Source organism: Mya arenaria, chromosome 15 (genome assembly GCF_026914265.1).
Source record: "Mya arenaria isolate MELC-2E11 chromosome 15, ASM2691426v1".
NCBI classification, from domain to species: domain Eukaryota; kingdom Metazoa; phylum Mollusca; class Bivalvia; order Myida; family Myidae; genus Mya; species Mya arenaria.
The window spans coordinates 57436638-57454128 of record NC_069136.1 but is presented as its reverse complement, the minus strand read 5'-3'; the positions used below and the strand labels follow the sequence as shown (position 1 = coordinate 57454128).

Here is a 17491-nt window from a genome sequence, read left to right as displayed (position 1 = left end):
GGGTTAATGTCATTATCGGGGTATGAACGCGATTGGGTTGGTCAATGTGTGTGGAGTCCGAAGGACTCCACGCGTACTTTGACCAACCCAATTGCGTTCATATCCCCGATAATGACATCAACCCCGCAATTCATTCCTTATATTTACACCAATAGTTGATTATTGCGTTCAGGAATTGTTAACAAAATTCTTCATTTCATTTAAGAAAACCTTTCAGTAATCCGTTCTTACCCATTCTGTAAATAGAACGACCCGACTATAACCGGAAACATTTTTTTTCAAATGACGTCACAATAACGCGGGAAAAGATCTACCACTTGAAATTAATTTAAAACGTAAAATTGAAACACTTCTGGTATCAATATATTTAAAATATAATAAACTAACACTTTTAAAAATGTTGATCTATATTTTACGGGACCTGCAGACACAATACAACCAATAACAAGATCAATAGCTTTCATGTATATTGTTATGCAATGAATTACGATCCGAACATATCCGAAGAAGTTGCGTTCATCGATTGATGAACGCAATTGCCGAAAGGCAGTTCATTTAAGGAATGGAAGTTGAGGTGTAAATATTAGCGTTCACACAACGCTCTTCTGGCGATATCCCAGCGATCATGGGAGACTACCAACGTTTCCTAAAACGTCATAGAACGCTTACCAGAACGTCATGGTGCGACGGCCCCATTATATAAGGATTCCGATTTAAAGTATACCTTTCCTTTAAGTGACACTCTTATTTAAAATCAATACATACACATGTATTTCAAACACAAATTTTGAGTGATAACCTTTAACTTATTACTAAGTAATGCATTTATTGAAAACATTAATTACTGATAACAAGATTGTAACCGTGTATTTAATAGCTGAAAACGCAAAAATACTAAATGATTGGTGAGTGCAAAAAAGATTTACTATTGTCTCGTAAGGTAGAAATACCATGTTTTCTGCACATTTCCTTCAAATTAAACTCGGTATCCTTTATATTATAAGAACACTTGTTTTGGACATTTATTCATCCTTTTTGATAAATTAAAACAATTGTATTGATTGTGGTAAATTTTTTACAGGAGTAAGAGTTCATTTTTAATGGATTCTATTGGAAAACTCTACGATATTCATCCCTTATTACAGATCGAGACTTGGTTCTTTACACAAATCCATAGTTGCATTGGTACCTGCAGGGTACGTATTCACTAAAGTCTAGAGTCTGAGTTTCAGACTCAGATAACTGAACTTTAAAATGTTTCTAAATATTTATGATGTGCGCCAGATTTTAGAGCAGAACATGTATAATACATACATCACGTTTATTATATTTTCTCATAGAATAGCATTTTTACAACACAATTAAAATTTAGTTAGAGCCTGAGTATTTAATTTATACTCAGAGGGTTAGCGAATACGGGCCCAGGGGCCGTATTCAATAAACAACTTAAATTGAACTTAAAATTAAGATTAGAAACTAAGTGTTATGGTTTGCCTGTATTTGAGATGACCAGTAAGCTGAATGGAATCACTGACTGTCTAAGATCGACATTGAAAACTTGTAAACTACCCAGGAACTCCTGTTTTCGCTGCCCTGCGCAATAGGTCTCCCCCTTCATTAATTGATGAACATATTCGTGACGTTGTTTGTCCTTAAGGCCTTTATCTTGTGCCTGCAGGGGCGTAGCTTGACCAAAAGTGTTGTGCAGGACAGGTTTAATAGGTGGGTTTGGGGGCATGCACCCACCTATTTGCATGGTGTATCATGTTCTCCTTTCAGAGTGCTATGTACTGCTTCGAGTGTGCTTTGTACTGATTTGAGTGTGCTGTGTGCTGATTTGAGTGTGCTTTGTACTGATTTGAGTGTGCTTTGTACTGATTTGAGTGTGCTGTGTACTGATTTGAGTGTGCTTTGTACTGATTTTAGAGTGCTATGTACTGAATTGAGTGTGCTGTGTACTGATTTTTGTGTGCTGTGTACTGATTTGAGTGTGCTGTGTACTGATTTGAGTGTGCTGTGTACTGATTTGAGTGTGCTGTGTACTGATTTGAGTGTGCTGTGTACTGATTTGAGTGTGATATGTACTGATTTGAGTGTGCTTTGTACTGATTTGAGTGTGCTGTGTACTGATTTGAGTGTGCTTTGTACTGATTTGAGTATGTTGCGTACTGATTTGAGTGTGATGCGTACTGATTTTAGTTTGTTATGTACTGCTTCGAGTGTGTAATGTGCTGATTTAAGTGTGCTGTGTACTGATTTGAATGTGCAGTGTACTGATTTGAGTGTGATGTGTACTGATTTGAGTGTGTTGTGTACTGATTTAAGTATGTCATATTTCGCTTTCTATGACAATGTCAAGTTCTGCTTATCATTTGCAGTTTGTTCTACTTTGTTAACAGCATGTTCTAATATTGCAATATATGAACTACAACCTATACTGAAGTTGTAAAAGCATGTACGTAACGTCGATTGAATTAAATTGAACGTAAAACACAATTGCTTACATTTTTCATTTTCTTCTCTTTTTTGTGAAAATCCTAAAAAAATATACGATTACAGTCCTTATTTCTAAGTTTTCAGTTTGACGCGCGCTGACGTCAGTGCGCGTGTTGACATCCCTACATGTTTGTCATTGCGTCTTTGAATGAACTTCATTGTAGGTGTTAATATCTTGAAGGTACACAAACACAGCGGTTTCAGGATAGGGGAGCGAATTATGGTCTTAATGGTACTTATGAAAAATATAAAACGATATACACCCTGTTACATAAATCAGACCTAGAAATTCATACACATTGACAAAATATGCAGATTGATTGAGTACCATCACAAAAATCTCCTTAAACTGTAATATATGTCAAGTGTTAAAACTCTATGCAATGTTGACGGTAAATAAATGACCAAATCAAGCTCAAAACATTTTTGAAAAATATCCTCAAAATACCATGCTCACAGATGCATTAGACATTAATCTCTATGCTGGTATAGAGATCTTGATCAATGAAAGTTGCTAGAAACAAAAACTTTGCCGAATATTGCATTTGTCCAGCGGTGGTGATTGTTGGAATTTTATCACTTTAATAATGTAACAGTTTTAGGCGATTGAGATATTTAATTAATTCCTTGGTTTGTCAATAGTTGAATCAAATTTTAGATTTTTCCAAGAACTCCATTTAGGCCCTGAATCGCTCACCTGTTCTAAAGCCGCTGTTTACATGAAAATTCATTTCTTATTTGGAAAATGAGAGAATGTCTACCTTTCTACTTGATAACAACCAAAATATATTCGAAAAAAACCTTTATTTTTTAACCCTTTGTATTAAATACATTTCATATTAAACAGAAAAAAATGCATCACAGTTATGCACCAGACAATTGTAATCACGACTCCGCAAGGTCCGGGGAATAGCGGAGACTTTGACTTTCGGTCCTGTCAATCCCGGATAAAATACCCGCCCTGTGGGACAAACTGCTGGTAAAATCCCCGCCAAATGCCCCCGCTTCCCGGGATACCTAGGTAAGGCCAATTCCTCGCTATTTTCGGCGCGAAAACAAAACCATCGCATTCACTCGGCACTGCGGGGCCACCTGGGAGGTAAAATCACGGCCCATTTACTATCCCCGCTATCCCCGGTATACTCCCGGACCCCAGGGACCGTGGTTACAATTGACTGGTGCAATTTCAACAGTTTAAACAATAATGAATATGATATAGAAATGGTAACGAAAAACTATTTGTCAAAACATGTGTGGAATTATGTAAGCGCGCTCATGTCAAAATGTCTTCCAGTTGAACAGCACTGATCAGAGACCTAGGAAGTGGCAGTTCTGTCGCTCTGTCAATCAAATGTCCCGTAATACAACTCCTGATTTTCAACAAAGTCCATCTAAACAAACTCTGAACAGTTGTCGCTCTTTGTCTGAAGTACTCACACATCACCTGGTTATGTAGTAAGCTACTAGTTGGCGTGATTGACCAGTCCACTAAATACGAGACACACGAAAGGTCATATCCAACGTCGGCTAGTAATATTGCTATTTCGAAAGCGCCAACGTCAAGAGCCAGATGAAAAACGTCGGCGGTATAGTCCAACTCGCCTCTTACAACGCGGCCCTTCCGGTACAGGTTGCTATGCCACCGGAGAAGTAGCTTCGCCGTCCGTGTGTCCTTGTTCCGTGTGGCAATTTGTAAAGGCGTGACGCCGCACCAAACTGAAACGAATTGGACGTTTTATTAAGTCTAAACCTTATCTATTTACAACGATTGAGAGAAAAAATTATTAAGTATGCTAATCCACTCTCGTTGGAACCTAAGCGCATTCTGAAAACTAAGTGGAAAATGAACCTTAGCGCATTCTAAAATCTTAGTACAAAATGAACCTTAGCGCATTCTGAAAACTTAGTGAAAAATAAACCTTTGCACTTTCCGAAAACTTAGAGGAAAATGAACCTTAGCGCATTCTGAAAACCAAGAGGAAAATGAACCTTAGCGCATTCTGAAAACCAAGAGGAAAATGAACCTTAGCGCATTCTGAAAACTTAGAGGAAAATGAACCTTAGCGCATTCTGAAAACGTAGAGGAAAATGAACCTTAGCGCATCCTGTAAACTTTGAGGAAAATGAACCTTAGAGCATTCTGAAAACTTAGAGGAAAATGAACCTTAGCGCATTCTGAAAACCAAGAGGAAAATGAACCTTAGCGCATTCTGAAAACCAAGAGGAAAATGAACCTTAGCGCATTCTGAAAACCAAGAGGAAAATGAACCTTAGCGCATTCTGAAAACGTAGAGGAAAATGAACCTTAGCGCATCCTGTAAACTTTGAGGAAAATGAACCTTAGCGCATTCTGAAAACTAAGAGGAAAATGAACCTTAGCGCATTCTGAAAACTTAGAAGAAAATGAACCTTAGCGCATTCTGAAAACCAAGAGGAAAATGAACCTTAGCGCATTCTGAAAACTTAGAGGAAAATGATGTCTTAACCTTATCTATTCACAACGATTGAGAAGAAAATTTTATTAATGATGCTAATCCACTCTCGTTGGCACAATGTTGCGAGAGAGTGTGGTCTTGTGTTGTGGGGGAAACCGGAGAACCTGGAGAAGATCCACTTGCCCGGCTTGATGACCACCAACCAAACTCCCATGCGCCCAGGCCGAGAATCAAACCCGGGTCGCCTTTGAGTGAAGCGAAAACGCTTACCGGACGTTTTATTGAATCCAATGAAGTGGCTTCTTCGAAACAGCCTCGACAAGTGGGCTGGGGCAGACGGAAGACGGACTGACGGACGAATGCAACAAAGAGATGTAACCTAAACCATACACAATTTTAATTATTCGAACAGTAAATCCAAGCTCGTATTGGTAATGATGGAAATACAAAATGCAGTAGAGTAACTTTCCTGCATTTTGTTTGAATCAACCAGCTGGTACAATCTTACATACAAAGATCCCTGTGATTGGGACTCCTTCATCATCGGATACCCCCGAAACACAACAACGCTATGCTTCGTTGTGTACCGTGGGCGCTTTTGCTATGAAAGCTCGAAATGATGAATAATGAATGAGGCAGTTGTATTTGTTCTGCAAGAAACCATATGCTTTCCCGTTGAAAAAAATACTGGCGAAAGCCGAAATGAACCCGATCCGCCTTTCCAGTACAATAATTTGTGATGTCCAGATAAATATTTGTAGAACTTGGCAGGAAGCTGAAGGCTGTGACAATTGATTAATAAACATATGGCTGGATAATTCAGCTTATGGGAGCCTTCTCGGACTCTATTTGTTTAAGTGATGGGTAAAAATACAGCTCAACCACGAGCCTGTCCTTGCAACATTAGAGGGATCTTTACCTTTAAACGATTTCTTATTTACTTACAATCCCCATTTTGAGAAGCACCGTTACATAGGAAGTAGTTCACTAAGGGTGCACACCGAAACAGCGTGGCCATGCACAGGGCATTGCTCTGCTCGTACTTGTGAAGATTTAGGTTTGCACCGGCCTGAAAATGAACAAAACCTCGTTCAATCAATCAATCAATCAATCAATCAATCAATCAATCAATCAATCAATCAATCAATCAATTAATCAGTCAATTAATCAGTCAATCAATCAATCAGCCATTCAATCCACATATCAATGAATGAATCATTCAATGAATCATCAACCAATCAATCGACCTTCCATCATTAAGTCAACCAATTGATCAATAAATCATTCAATCAATTAATTAATCAATCAATTAATCAATCAATCAATGAATTTATCAATCGACTTTTAATCAATTGTTCCTTTAGTCGATAGTCAGAAAATCAATCAATCAATCAATCAATAGACCAAGTAGTCAGTCTATCAATAATCAGTCAGTCAATCAATCAACCTGAGTATTAACAATCAATCTATATATCAATAAATCATTCACTAAATCAATCAACCAACCAGTCATTCGATCAATCAACCAATTAATTAAATGATCAATATATCTCACAGTCAATGTTTTGAGACATTTTGTTAGAAAAGTGGTATAACAGCCTTCATAGTTCAAACCTGACGTTCTACATAAGAGAGCAATTTGATCGACAACAAGTTATTCAATTTGTTTCATTAAACTCTAATTCACACCTGAATGAGCATGATGACGATTACCATGACGTCATCATCTACGTCACCAGCCAGGTCGATGCTATGATGATACCAGAGAAGGTTGGTTACCGTGCACCTGCCCGCGCTATCGAGCGTGTTGAGGTCAGAGCCGGCGGTCAGCAGCGCCTCTATCACAGGAATGTGCTTTGTCATCGTCGCCCTCTAGATTAACAGGTTGTTTGTACTTTTAACAAAAAATGGAATAAAACAAACTAGGCCTAAAATATACATTTGGTTCGGGTTACCCGACCCTTTCTTCGACATAGACGCCGACCTTACCATTGTTATAGTCAGTTGTAAAAAAAAATTAAAACATAAAAAAGTGTGTGTTTTTATATGGAGTTTAAAACCTTTTAAGCTTTATACAGAATGATAACAATATAACATATAACATATAAAGCCTATAAATAACATTTGGTTCGGGTTACCCGACCCTTACTACGAAATAGACGCCGACCCTAACGTTTTTAGTCAGTTGTTATTAAACATTTAAAAAAAATAAAAAAGTGTGCTTTTTTATGAAGTTTAAAATCTTTTAAGTTGATACAGCATATTACATTAACACCGTTCTCCAATGATGACAATAACGTACAACGTATAAAGCATAATAAAAAAAAAATAAAAAAAAATAAAAAAGCCTACCTACCCTACGTGTTTTTGAACAGGATGTAAACCTTACCAGGCCATTTCTTTTGGCCATGAAATGTGTTGTCAAACTGAAACAGTTATGCCTAAAATGTACCCATTGACTTTTAAATATAGAAAGTTTTCATACAATATTCCGCCACTTGGAATACTTTAAAGACATATATTTACATTCACACTTCATTCCTTAACGATGGTTGTTGTTTATCAATTGCACTTTATTTCTGTATAAAGTGCAATGGCATTTCCCATCGATATCGCGTGCGTTTATTCGATACTTCTGTCCTGTCATTGGGCGCAATAATACCAAGGGGCGGGGCATATTTACTACGGAACTATTTTTTAATGAAATCGTAGTAAAATTATTGGCAACATGCAAAACTGTAATCTGCAGTAAAGCCGTTAAAACAAAATAAGCAACGATAATTTGATCGATTTAAATGTAGATAATTTCATGATGGACGGAACAGTTGAAGAAACGTTTGTGTTTAAAAATGCTGTTAAATGTCACGAAAATGCAATTTAAACAGTTAGTTCAAATTAACCTATATAACGGGTGCTTGTATGACGTCATGAGTGATGTCATTGAAAAAGTTTTACATTCAGCTCGATTCGGGCCGCAACATAACTCGGCAGCTTCATTTTGTTTCGACGCCATTTTTTGCAGTGTTCATTCGTTTTGAAAGTGTTGTTTTTGCGAAAATTGACTGGATTACTGGGATTATTTACACACAATACCTACTGGGTAATCAATTAATTACCTATTTAGTCCTACTTTAACCATTATTTGTTTTGATAACTAATTTAAGCCTGAAAATATTGTAAACTGGCATGTTCTTGATAAAATGTATGTAGCATCTTCAGCATCAGAGAAAACATATTTGAAATTTCTTTGTTCATTGCATACGACGTAATGGAATCATGTCCATATACGTAAGTCGTATGTTCTGAATAAAACCGACAGAAATAACTAAAGTTTGGAGGAGTTAGTCGTTTTAGACATAATTTAGTGCTTTTAATAGTCAAAACAACTGCAGAAAAAACTATTTGGTAAACACTTCAGCTTGCCAGGAAAAGACAACTCTGTAGAAAATATGTAAGTTATATGTGGTTTATTTTATGTTTTGGTATTTGTATGCAGCTACATTATATATTCTAAAATATGTTTTTGTGCAAAAGTTTGCATCGTTGACCAACCTTCGGTCAGAAACCAGGTCGCTTAGCCTTCATTGATGCGGGCCCTGAAAGCGCATATGTAAAACAAGAAACCGGGCATTAACGGTACGTGAATTTACTGAATAATGCACGTTTTCTACAGATAACGCCCGGGTTTTTGCGTTTTAATACACCACGATAAGGCCTAAAAAATGGTTTGTTTCTGGTTACATGCCCAAAAAATATTGGGTCGGTAGGTAGGTTTTTTTTTCTTGTTTTTTTTCTTCATTGGTTTGAGTATTACATCTTCTTTTCTGCCATGTAACTCATCGAAAAGGTATTTTATAGGTTGTCCTTGTTCTACACACTTTATTTGTTTGAATCCCAATGCACAATGAGTGCAAGGGTATACATTTACTGCAATCAGGCATGTTAATTTCGTCGCCATTCCGGTCTACTCAAGGGGCATTTTGTTGTCAGGAAAAAAGAACTAATGCACCGGTTGGTGCTGGAAAAATATCTAGTTGTGAAATTTAGCAAATGGCATAAATTTCGGACAATTTTTTTTCCGGATACCGGATATTTTTGGCAAGTGATTTTTTTGGCAATAATTTTTTTTTGAGTCGGTGGCAAATAAATTGAGTCGGTCGGGTAACCAGAAACAAACCTATTTTTTGTTTAGGCCTAACGGACCGAAAACACACATTGTCTGCAATAATACGTATTTATAATATTCTTGACCTTGAAAAGATAGAAAATAAACATATAAATAAGGAACTATTTTATCTGTGCATTCATTGTGGTATAAAATTAGGTCAAAAATTAGGTATTAAAAATAGCTGTTCTAATTTACCCACCGTTAAGAACAACGAGAGAAAGAAAAAAGAGAAAATGCTCTTGAATAATCAATTTATTTTAGCAGAAATGTAGATTTAAATGAATGTAAATATAAGTATTAAAATTCGACATGTTGCATTTTATTGGGGTATGGTATGCAATGGGGCTGTTCAAAATGGGTGGAGTCCTAATGCAACATGTCGAGTTTTAATCCTTAAACCGCACTCAACCATGTTTTTCTTTCAATGTATATCGAAATAAAAAGTGTATACATGTACATTGTTTTCACTGTTAAATGCACAAGTTCCCTGATCATAAGCGTTGCACACAACGTAAGGCAGTCAACACTTCTTTATTGCTAAACTTTTTTTTAAATCAAACTTAAATTGAAACTAGATTCCATTTATCCGCTTGAATTTAAAGACAGTCAGCTTTTGGAAACGTACTGCAGCTAATCCATGATGACGTCTTAGTTTCTCAGTTTTTTTTAGTGGAAATAGCACTACTTTAAAGATTTTGGTCACTGTTTTATTTAACTATAATACGTTGTTAATCCTGGCTTCCATAACTTTAATGTATATACACCTCCTAAAAGCTAATACATAACGTGTTCGCTGAAGTTATTTAGCTAATAAGTTTGGTTCAAAATCTTTGAAATAACGTCAGCAAAATGACGTCACAAAGTTAAGTGCTACACGCGATTTACAAATTTACTCCAATTAAATTGACATTTTCATCCTTTTTTCTGATTTAGCTGCTGAACAAGGAAGGTCACTTTTCATTACAATTTAAATTTTGAAATCTGATTTATTTCATATATTTTATCAGACGAAGGAAACTAATAGGACAAGTGCAATTCAAAAATTAACCCAGTCTAGCGGTACAAGGTAACCCAGTCTAGCGGTACAAGGTAACCCAGTCTAGCGGTACAAGGTAACCCAGTCTAGCGGTACAAGGTAACCCAGTCTAGCGGTACAAGGTAACCCAGTCTAGCGGTACAAGGTAACCCAGTCTAGCGGTACAAGGTAACCCAGTCTAGCGGTACAAGGTAACCCAGTCCAGCGGCACAATTTAAGAATCCAAACGACACTGAACGGGAGTCACAAATATTCAAACACCATATTCGGAACTGCTCGGCCATGTTCCATCGACAACAACAAGTGGCGGTAACAATATTAAATAACAGTATTAATTAAGTGTAGTGTTTTAACAAGTATTTTGTGATACTAAGTTTAATCTATTGCCAGTGAAGGGTATTATTGCATAGATAAATAAGATTCCAAAGAGTAAAGTCATAAAGTTTATCTGCATATTTAAATTTACCTCGCGATCAACTAGCAGCGTAGTGTAATGTAAAGAATTATGCCATTGTAAGCCGTTCATGTACATCCTAGGTTATTTTTTATGGAAAATAGCCGAGGTATTTCGATTCACAAACACCCCGTGCACACGTACAAACAGTCGAAACACGCATCCAAATAGCTTTACCGATAAACGATGGGACACATTATATTTTCTTCGTGTTTCAATTCCGCTTCATGCACAATAACTATCTCCTTGTACCTGAAGCGCGTTCCTGTTTTCCCGGTAGTCCCGCATGTTGGGATCAGCTCCGGCCGCGAGCAGCATTTGTACGATCTGGAGCGTGACGTCAGCGTCCAGCGACTTGTCCCCACACACCGATATTAACGGTGTCACGCCGTAATTGTTTGTGACGTTGACGTCCGCACCGTAACGTAACAACAACTACAGTGAAAAAACTTACAATTATACTGTGTATAACATCGCCCTCAAACTGACTCACTCATAAGTTGTAAAATAGCATTATTTTGTTTTGTAAAAATTGGTTTCCTGGCCCGAAAGCATGCATTGCAGACCAAAACCCGATCCTGAAATTCCTGAAAAATTACTGTAGTAATCAGTGTATGTATACTACTAGCGGTTCCATGGAGGGGGTGCACTCGGCGACCCCCTCCCCCCTCAAATGCAATATTTCGGACTAGAAATTGTTAAAATTTTCCTGGATGAACATCCCCAAACCCCCCTGCCAAAACTTTTACCAATCATAATTTGGTTCTGGTGGAGGGAAGCAAGTCAAAAGGTTAAGCCCCTAAGTTACGCCCCCTCTAACGTCGAATCGTAGATTCGCTCCTGGATACCACGTGATTCATTGCGTCATCATAAATGCTACGTCGGAAGGCAATATTTTGCCCTGAATGAAGATTGTAATAAAAAAAACTTTACATTATCATCGCGGTTTTGAACAATACCAAAACTAAGTGAAAGCTTGTACCGTGTAGTTTATAACTCGTGTGTCTTTTACGTTTTTAGAATACAATCAACATTCACACCAATGGAGATAGGCAATCATTAAGTACTAGACTGAATCATTAAAAATTTCAACTTCGTGGGTGTTTAAAGGTCCGCCCACTGCCACTTATCTGATACACAATGCCTGCGTCATATTTTGCGTTGACAATGTGCCATTCAATGAGGCCCAGATTACCTGAATTAAAACTTTACGATTAAAAAGGCCTCGTCTGCTACACTCACTTTTCCAATTCTTATTCATTACTATTACATAGAAGCTTGCGAATGCGCACCTGACACTATTTAATAATGCTATCACGTGACAATACTACAGGTATTTGCGAGTTTCCTGATGAGATTTGCTTGAATATCAGTAAACTATACCCAAGTTCAACAGCATCATAACATTAAACAATAAGATGTATGTGTTTTAGGCGGAATTGAATTATTCGATTTGTTGTGTGTCTGTTTATAATGTATTGCTTTTTTCTTCCTGAAAATGGAGAATTTCAAAGGCTCATTTGGGGAAATCAGTGTCCGCAGCGCGTACTGGCTACGACAAAGTAAGGTTAAAATGCACCGGCAATTACTTTAGCTAATAATAATAGTAGTTTACTACATTTTCTAAAATACGTATTTCGGTAATCGAATATTCGAATATTCGATCGAAAGAATTACCGAATATCAATTTTGCCATTCGTTTGCATCCCTACTTTTAGCGATTAATGATAATTAAATGACTTATACCTGGACGCACTCCGCTGAGCCTCCTTCGACCGCGATGTGCAGAGCGGTCTTTCCGTACTTGTCACCGATATCTATGGCTTCCGGATTGTGGTCCAGCAGCAGCGCCGCTATGTTCTCGTACTGGGTCAAAATGCTGTACATAAGCGGCGTCTGGTACCAAGTGTCACGGATTAACACGTCAGCGCCCTTCTCCAGTAAAACCTGAAGGCAAGTGAAACGTCGAACATGAATTAGTGCGACTCCAGCAGGGTCGCCAAGTTCTCGTACTAGGTATATATGCTGTACATAAGCGGAGTCTAGTACCACGTGTCACGGATTAATAAGTAAGCGCCCTTCTCGTATTACACCTGCAGATAGTAAAGAGTTGACTATCATCTAGTGATCTGAAAGTAGAGCCATTTTGCCTGCCTACTTGATAAATGCGGAAACACTGTCTTCAGAAAGAGATGCAAACATCTTATATGTAAAGATATTTTGTTAGAATATTACTGAAATGGACACGTTATCGAATAGTTTTACAAAAAAAAAACGTCCAGGATATTAATTCTTGGAATTTGAGCCATACCTTGACGAAGTCGCGGCGTCGCTCTTGACAAGTAATCGGTGACAAATCATTCCACTTTTCGCTCACTTTGTAAGTCAGTGTTTAAGCTTAAATGAGCATCTTATTATTTTCTATTTCTTACCTTGGCGCATTCGTATCGTCCCTTTTCACAGCACATATGGAGAATGGACTTAGCGCTTATAAGAGTCATATCTTGGTAGTACTCGTCTACATCGCCACCACGGTCTATCAGCCGACGTAACGTCGCCGGCTCGTCACTCTGCACGGCCTGGTACATCTTCGCGTCCATACTGACGTCAGTGTGTCTATACTGAACAGAGTATGCCATTGTTCAAATAATATATATATATATATATAAATCCAAAGATTCAATATGTTTAGGTCACTAATCACTAGATATAAAGGCAATAGTTATTTTCATTTTTGCTTTAAATTTATAATCATCGATAAAACAAGCATCTTATTTAATGTTTGTAAATACATACGAAGAAACAAGTTTTACTATACCCACCATACATATCCATGAAACAAAACATATCCATTAGACATATCGATTAAACAAATCCATCAGACAAATCAACCAGACATACCCATCAGGCATATCCATCAGACATATCAACCAGCCATATCCATCAGAAATATCCATCAGGCATATCCATCAGACATATCCATCAGGCATATCAATCAGACATATCCATCAGAAACATATAGCAGACACATCCATCAGACATATCCATTAAACATATCCATCAAACATATACATCAAACATATCCATCAAACATATCAATCAAACATATCCGTCAAACATATCCATCAAACATGTCCATCAAACATATCCATCAAACATGTCCATCAAACATGTCCATCAAACATGTCCATCAAACATATCCATCAAACATTTCCATCAGACATGTCCATCAAACATATCCATCAAACATGTCCATCAAACATGTCCATCAAACATGTCCATCAAACATATCCATCAAACATATCCATCAAACATATCCATCAAACATTTCCATCAGACATATCCATCAAACATGTCCATCAAACATGTCCATCAAACATATCCATCAAACATGTCCATCAAACATATCCATCAAACATGTCCATCAAACATGTCCATCAAACATGTCCATCAAACATGTCAATCAAACATATCCATCAAACATATCCATCAAACATATCCATCAAACATGTCCATCAAACATATCCATCAAACATGTCCATCAGACATATCAATCAAACATATCCACCAAACATGTCCATCAGACATATCCATCAAACATATCCATCAAACATGTCAATCAGACATATCAATCAAACATATCCACCAAACATGTCCATCAGACATATCCATCAAACATATCCATCAGACATATCCATCAGACATATCCATTAGACTTATCTATCAGACATATCAGTCAGACATATCCATTAGACTTATCCATCAAACATATCCATCAGACACGTCCATTAGACTTATCCATCAAACATATCCATCAGACATATCCATCAAACATATCCATCAAACATGTCCATCAAACATGTCCATCAAACATATCCATCAAACATATCCATCAGACATATCCATCAAACATATCCACCAAACATGTCCATCAGACATATCCATCAAACATATCCATCAGACATATCCATCAGACATATCCATTAGACTTATCTATCAGACATATCAGTCAGACATATCCATTAGACTTATCCATCAAACATATCCATCAGACACGTCCATTAGACTTATCCATCAAACATATCCATCAGACACGTCCATTAGACTTATCCATCAAACATATCCACCAAACATGTCCATCAGACATATCCATCAAACATATCCATCAGACATATCCATCAGACATATCCATCAGACAAATCTATCAGACATATCAGTCAGACATATCCATTAGACTTATCCATCAAACATATCCATCAGACATATCCATTAGACTTATCCATCAAACATATCCACCAAACACGTCCATCAGACATATCAATCAAACATATCCATCAGACATATCCATCAGACATATCCATCAGACATATTCATTAGACATATCCATTAGACTTATCCATCAGACATATCCATCACACATATCAATTAGACTTATCCATCAAACATATCCATCAGACATATCCATCAGACATATTCATCAAACATAATCCTCAAACATATCCATCAGACATATCCATCAGACATATCCATAAGACATATTCATTAGACATATTCATTAGACTTATCCATCAGACATATCCATCAGACATATCCATCAGACATATTCATCAGACATATCCATCAAACATATCCATCAGACATATTCATCAAACATATTCATCAAACATATCCATCCATCAGACATATCCATTAGACTTATCAATCGAACATATCCATCAAACATATCCATCAAACATATCCATCAGACATATCCATTAGACTTATCCATCAGACATATCCATTAGACATATCCATCAAACATATCCATCAGGCATATTCATCAAACATATTCATCAAACATATCCATCAGACATATCCATAAGACCTATCCATCAAACATATCCATCAGACATATCCATCAAACATATCCATTAGACATATCCATAAGACATATCCATCAAACATATCCATCAGACATATCCATCAAACATATCCTTCAGACATATCCATCAAACATATCCATCAAACACAACCATTAAGCATATCCATCAAACATATCCATCAATCATTAACCATATCCATCAAACATATCCATCAAACATATCCGTCAAACATATCCATCAGAAATATCCATCAAACATATCCGTCAAACATATCCATCAGAAATATCCATCAAACATATCCGTCAAACATATCCATCAGAAATATCCATCAAACATATCCGTCAAACATATCCGTCAAACATATCCATCAAACATATCCGTCAAACATGTCCGTCAAACATATCCATCAAACATATCCATCAAACATGTCCGTCAAACATATCCGTCAAACATATCCATCAAACATATCCGTCAAAAATATCCATCAAACATTTAAATTAAACATATCCGTCAAACATATCCATCAGAAATATCCATCAAACATATCCATCAAACATATCCGTCAAACATATCCATCAAACATTTCCGTCAAAAATATCCATCAAACATATCCGTCAAACATATCCATCAAACATATCCGTCAAAAATATCCATCAAACATTTAAATTAAACTTATCCATCAAACATATCCATCAATCATATTCATAAAACATATCCATGATGGTCAGCGATGAGAATACGTGTACTTACAGCATTAACGCAGAAAAGGAAGATAATGGAAAATAATATAAGGTCTATAGGTTTAAACCCAACATCAATAATGGTCAAAGGTTACAAGGATGCACTTACGTCCTAGGTCCTGGAATGTCACAGACACTTAATGACCATTAAACCATCCAAATATAGTGCTTGAGATAAGGTTTTGTCAACTGACCCAGTCTCTTAAAAACCTCATTAAAATCAGTAACGGCCGACTGCTGATTTATCAAAATAAATGTGCGACATAATTAAGATATACTGTCACCCAATTGCACAAGAAATAATTTTGATAACTTTTTATGATCTTTGATTTGTTATATTATTCTTTCGCAAAACTCCTGCAATGTAATGGCATAACAAGTTTATCTGCGTAGATGTCTTGTGACACAGCGATGATGTGTAACATAAGCAAGTATAGATAGACGACATGAGTCATATTATACAACAATTTCTCATAGAGAAAACACAATCAAAACAGCATACATACATCTAAAAGCAATCAGATATAATTCCACTTCATACGGAAAGCTTCGGAATTAATCGGAAAACTCCAATAACCGATTTATATTCCAAATTTCCTCAGTAAAAACACAAAACAAATCTAGGCGAAATTTCCAGAATTATATAAATAGCATGTACGCTATTGGCACAGGCACAGGTAAACATTTCGTCAGTACAGACTGGAAACCGCCCGCTGATAAAATACATCGGTACACCAGTCTGACCTTGATAAGTGATGCCAAGACAATGCCTGCCTACAGAGTTCCCAGTGTAACATGTGTAAAACATTGATCGAATGTATGTATACATTAGGTATGTAACTATTTATTACAAAAATATTCAGCAATACGTTATTCATAATTTGGATTTCTTATCAAAACTGGAGTATGCGTAGACCGATCAGTACCAAACAAAAACAGTTTGAAGTAAGGAGAAAACAGAGGACAATTATTTTAGATGATGATATCTAGATACAAGATCTCCGATCAAACGGAAATCGATTCATACACTTAACTGATGTCGTAGATACAAGATCTCCACATCTGGAAATAAGAGTTTGTCAGTAAGACTGTATACTAAATTTGGATATAAGGTGGTTCGAAGATACTTACCTTCTGCGGCAATCATGTTTACCATACACCGGCAAAATTGAGTTTTTCCCCATTATATCTCGATCCCTAATGTTGGGCATCGAACATCAAAAGAAAACATCAATGTGGTATATAAATGTAATTTAGTCGATGATAAGTTAAGTTTGAAAAAAAATGAATGTGTTTATAA

At 36.7% G+C, this 17491-nt stretch overlaps 1 protein-coding gene across 3 annotated transcripts; it reads right to left on the bottom strand.

Annotated features, from left to right (window-relative positions):
* Positions 1 to 3283: 3283 nt before the first annotated feature.
* On the bottom strand, positions 3284 to 16881 carry LOC128218923 (putative ankyrin repeat protein RF_0381). Of its 3 annotated transcripts, none has more exons than XM_052926698.1 (7): positions 16698 to 16881; positions 13022 to 13205; positions 12336 to 12536; positions 10842 to 11024; positions 6621 to 6803; positions 5877 to 6000; positions 3284 to 4212 (listed from the first exon to the last, which is right to left on the bottom strand). In XM_052926698.1, the coding sequence occupies exons 2-7, from the start codon at positions 13187 to 13189 to the stop codon at positions 3770 to 3772; spliced, it is 1302 nt and encodes a 433-aa protein (XP_052782658.1). In that variant the 5' UTR covers positions 13190 to 13205; positions 16698 to 16881; the 3' UTR covers positions 3284 to 3769. The 3 variants fall into 3 exon arrangements, with proteins under 3 accessions (XP_052782658.1, XP_052782656.1, XP_052782657.1); XM_052926696.1 differs by having other exon boundaries at positions 13022 to 13210; positions 16698 to 16880; XM_052926697.1 differs by lacking the exon at positions 16698 to 16881 and adding an exon at positions 16301 to 16588 and having other exon boundaries at positions 13022 to 13210.
* Between the last annotated feature and the right edge of the window lie 610 nt (positions 16882 to 17491).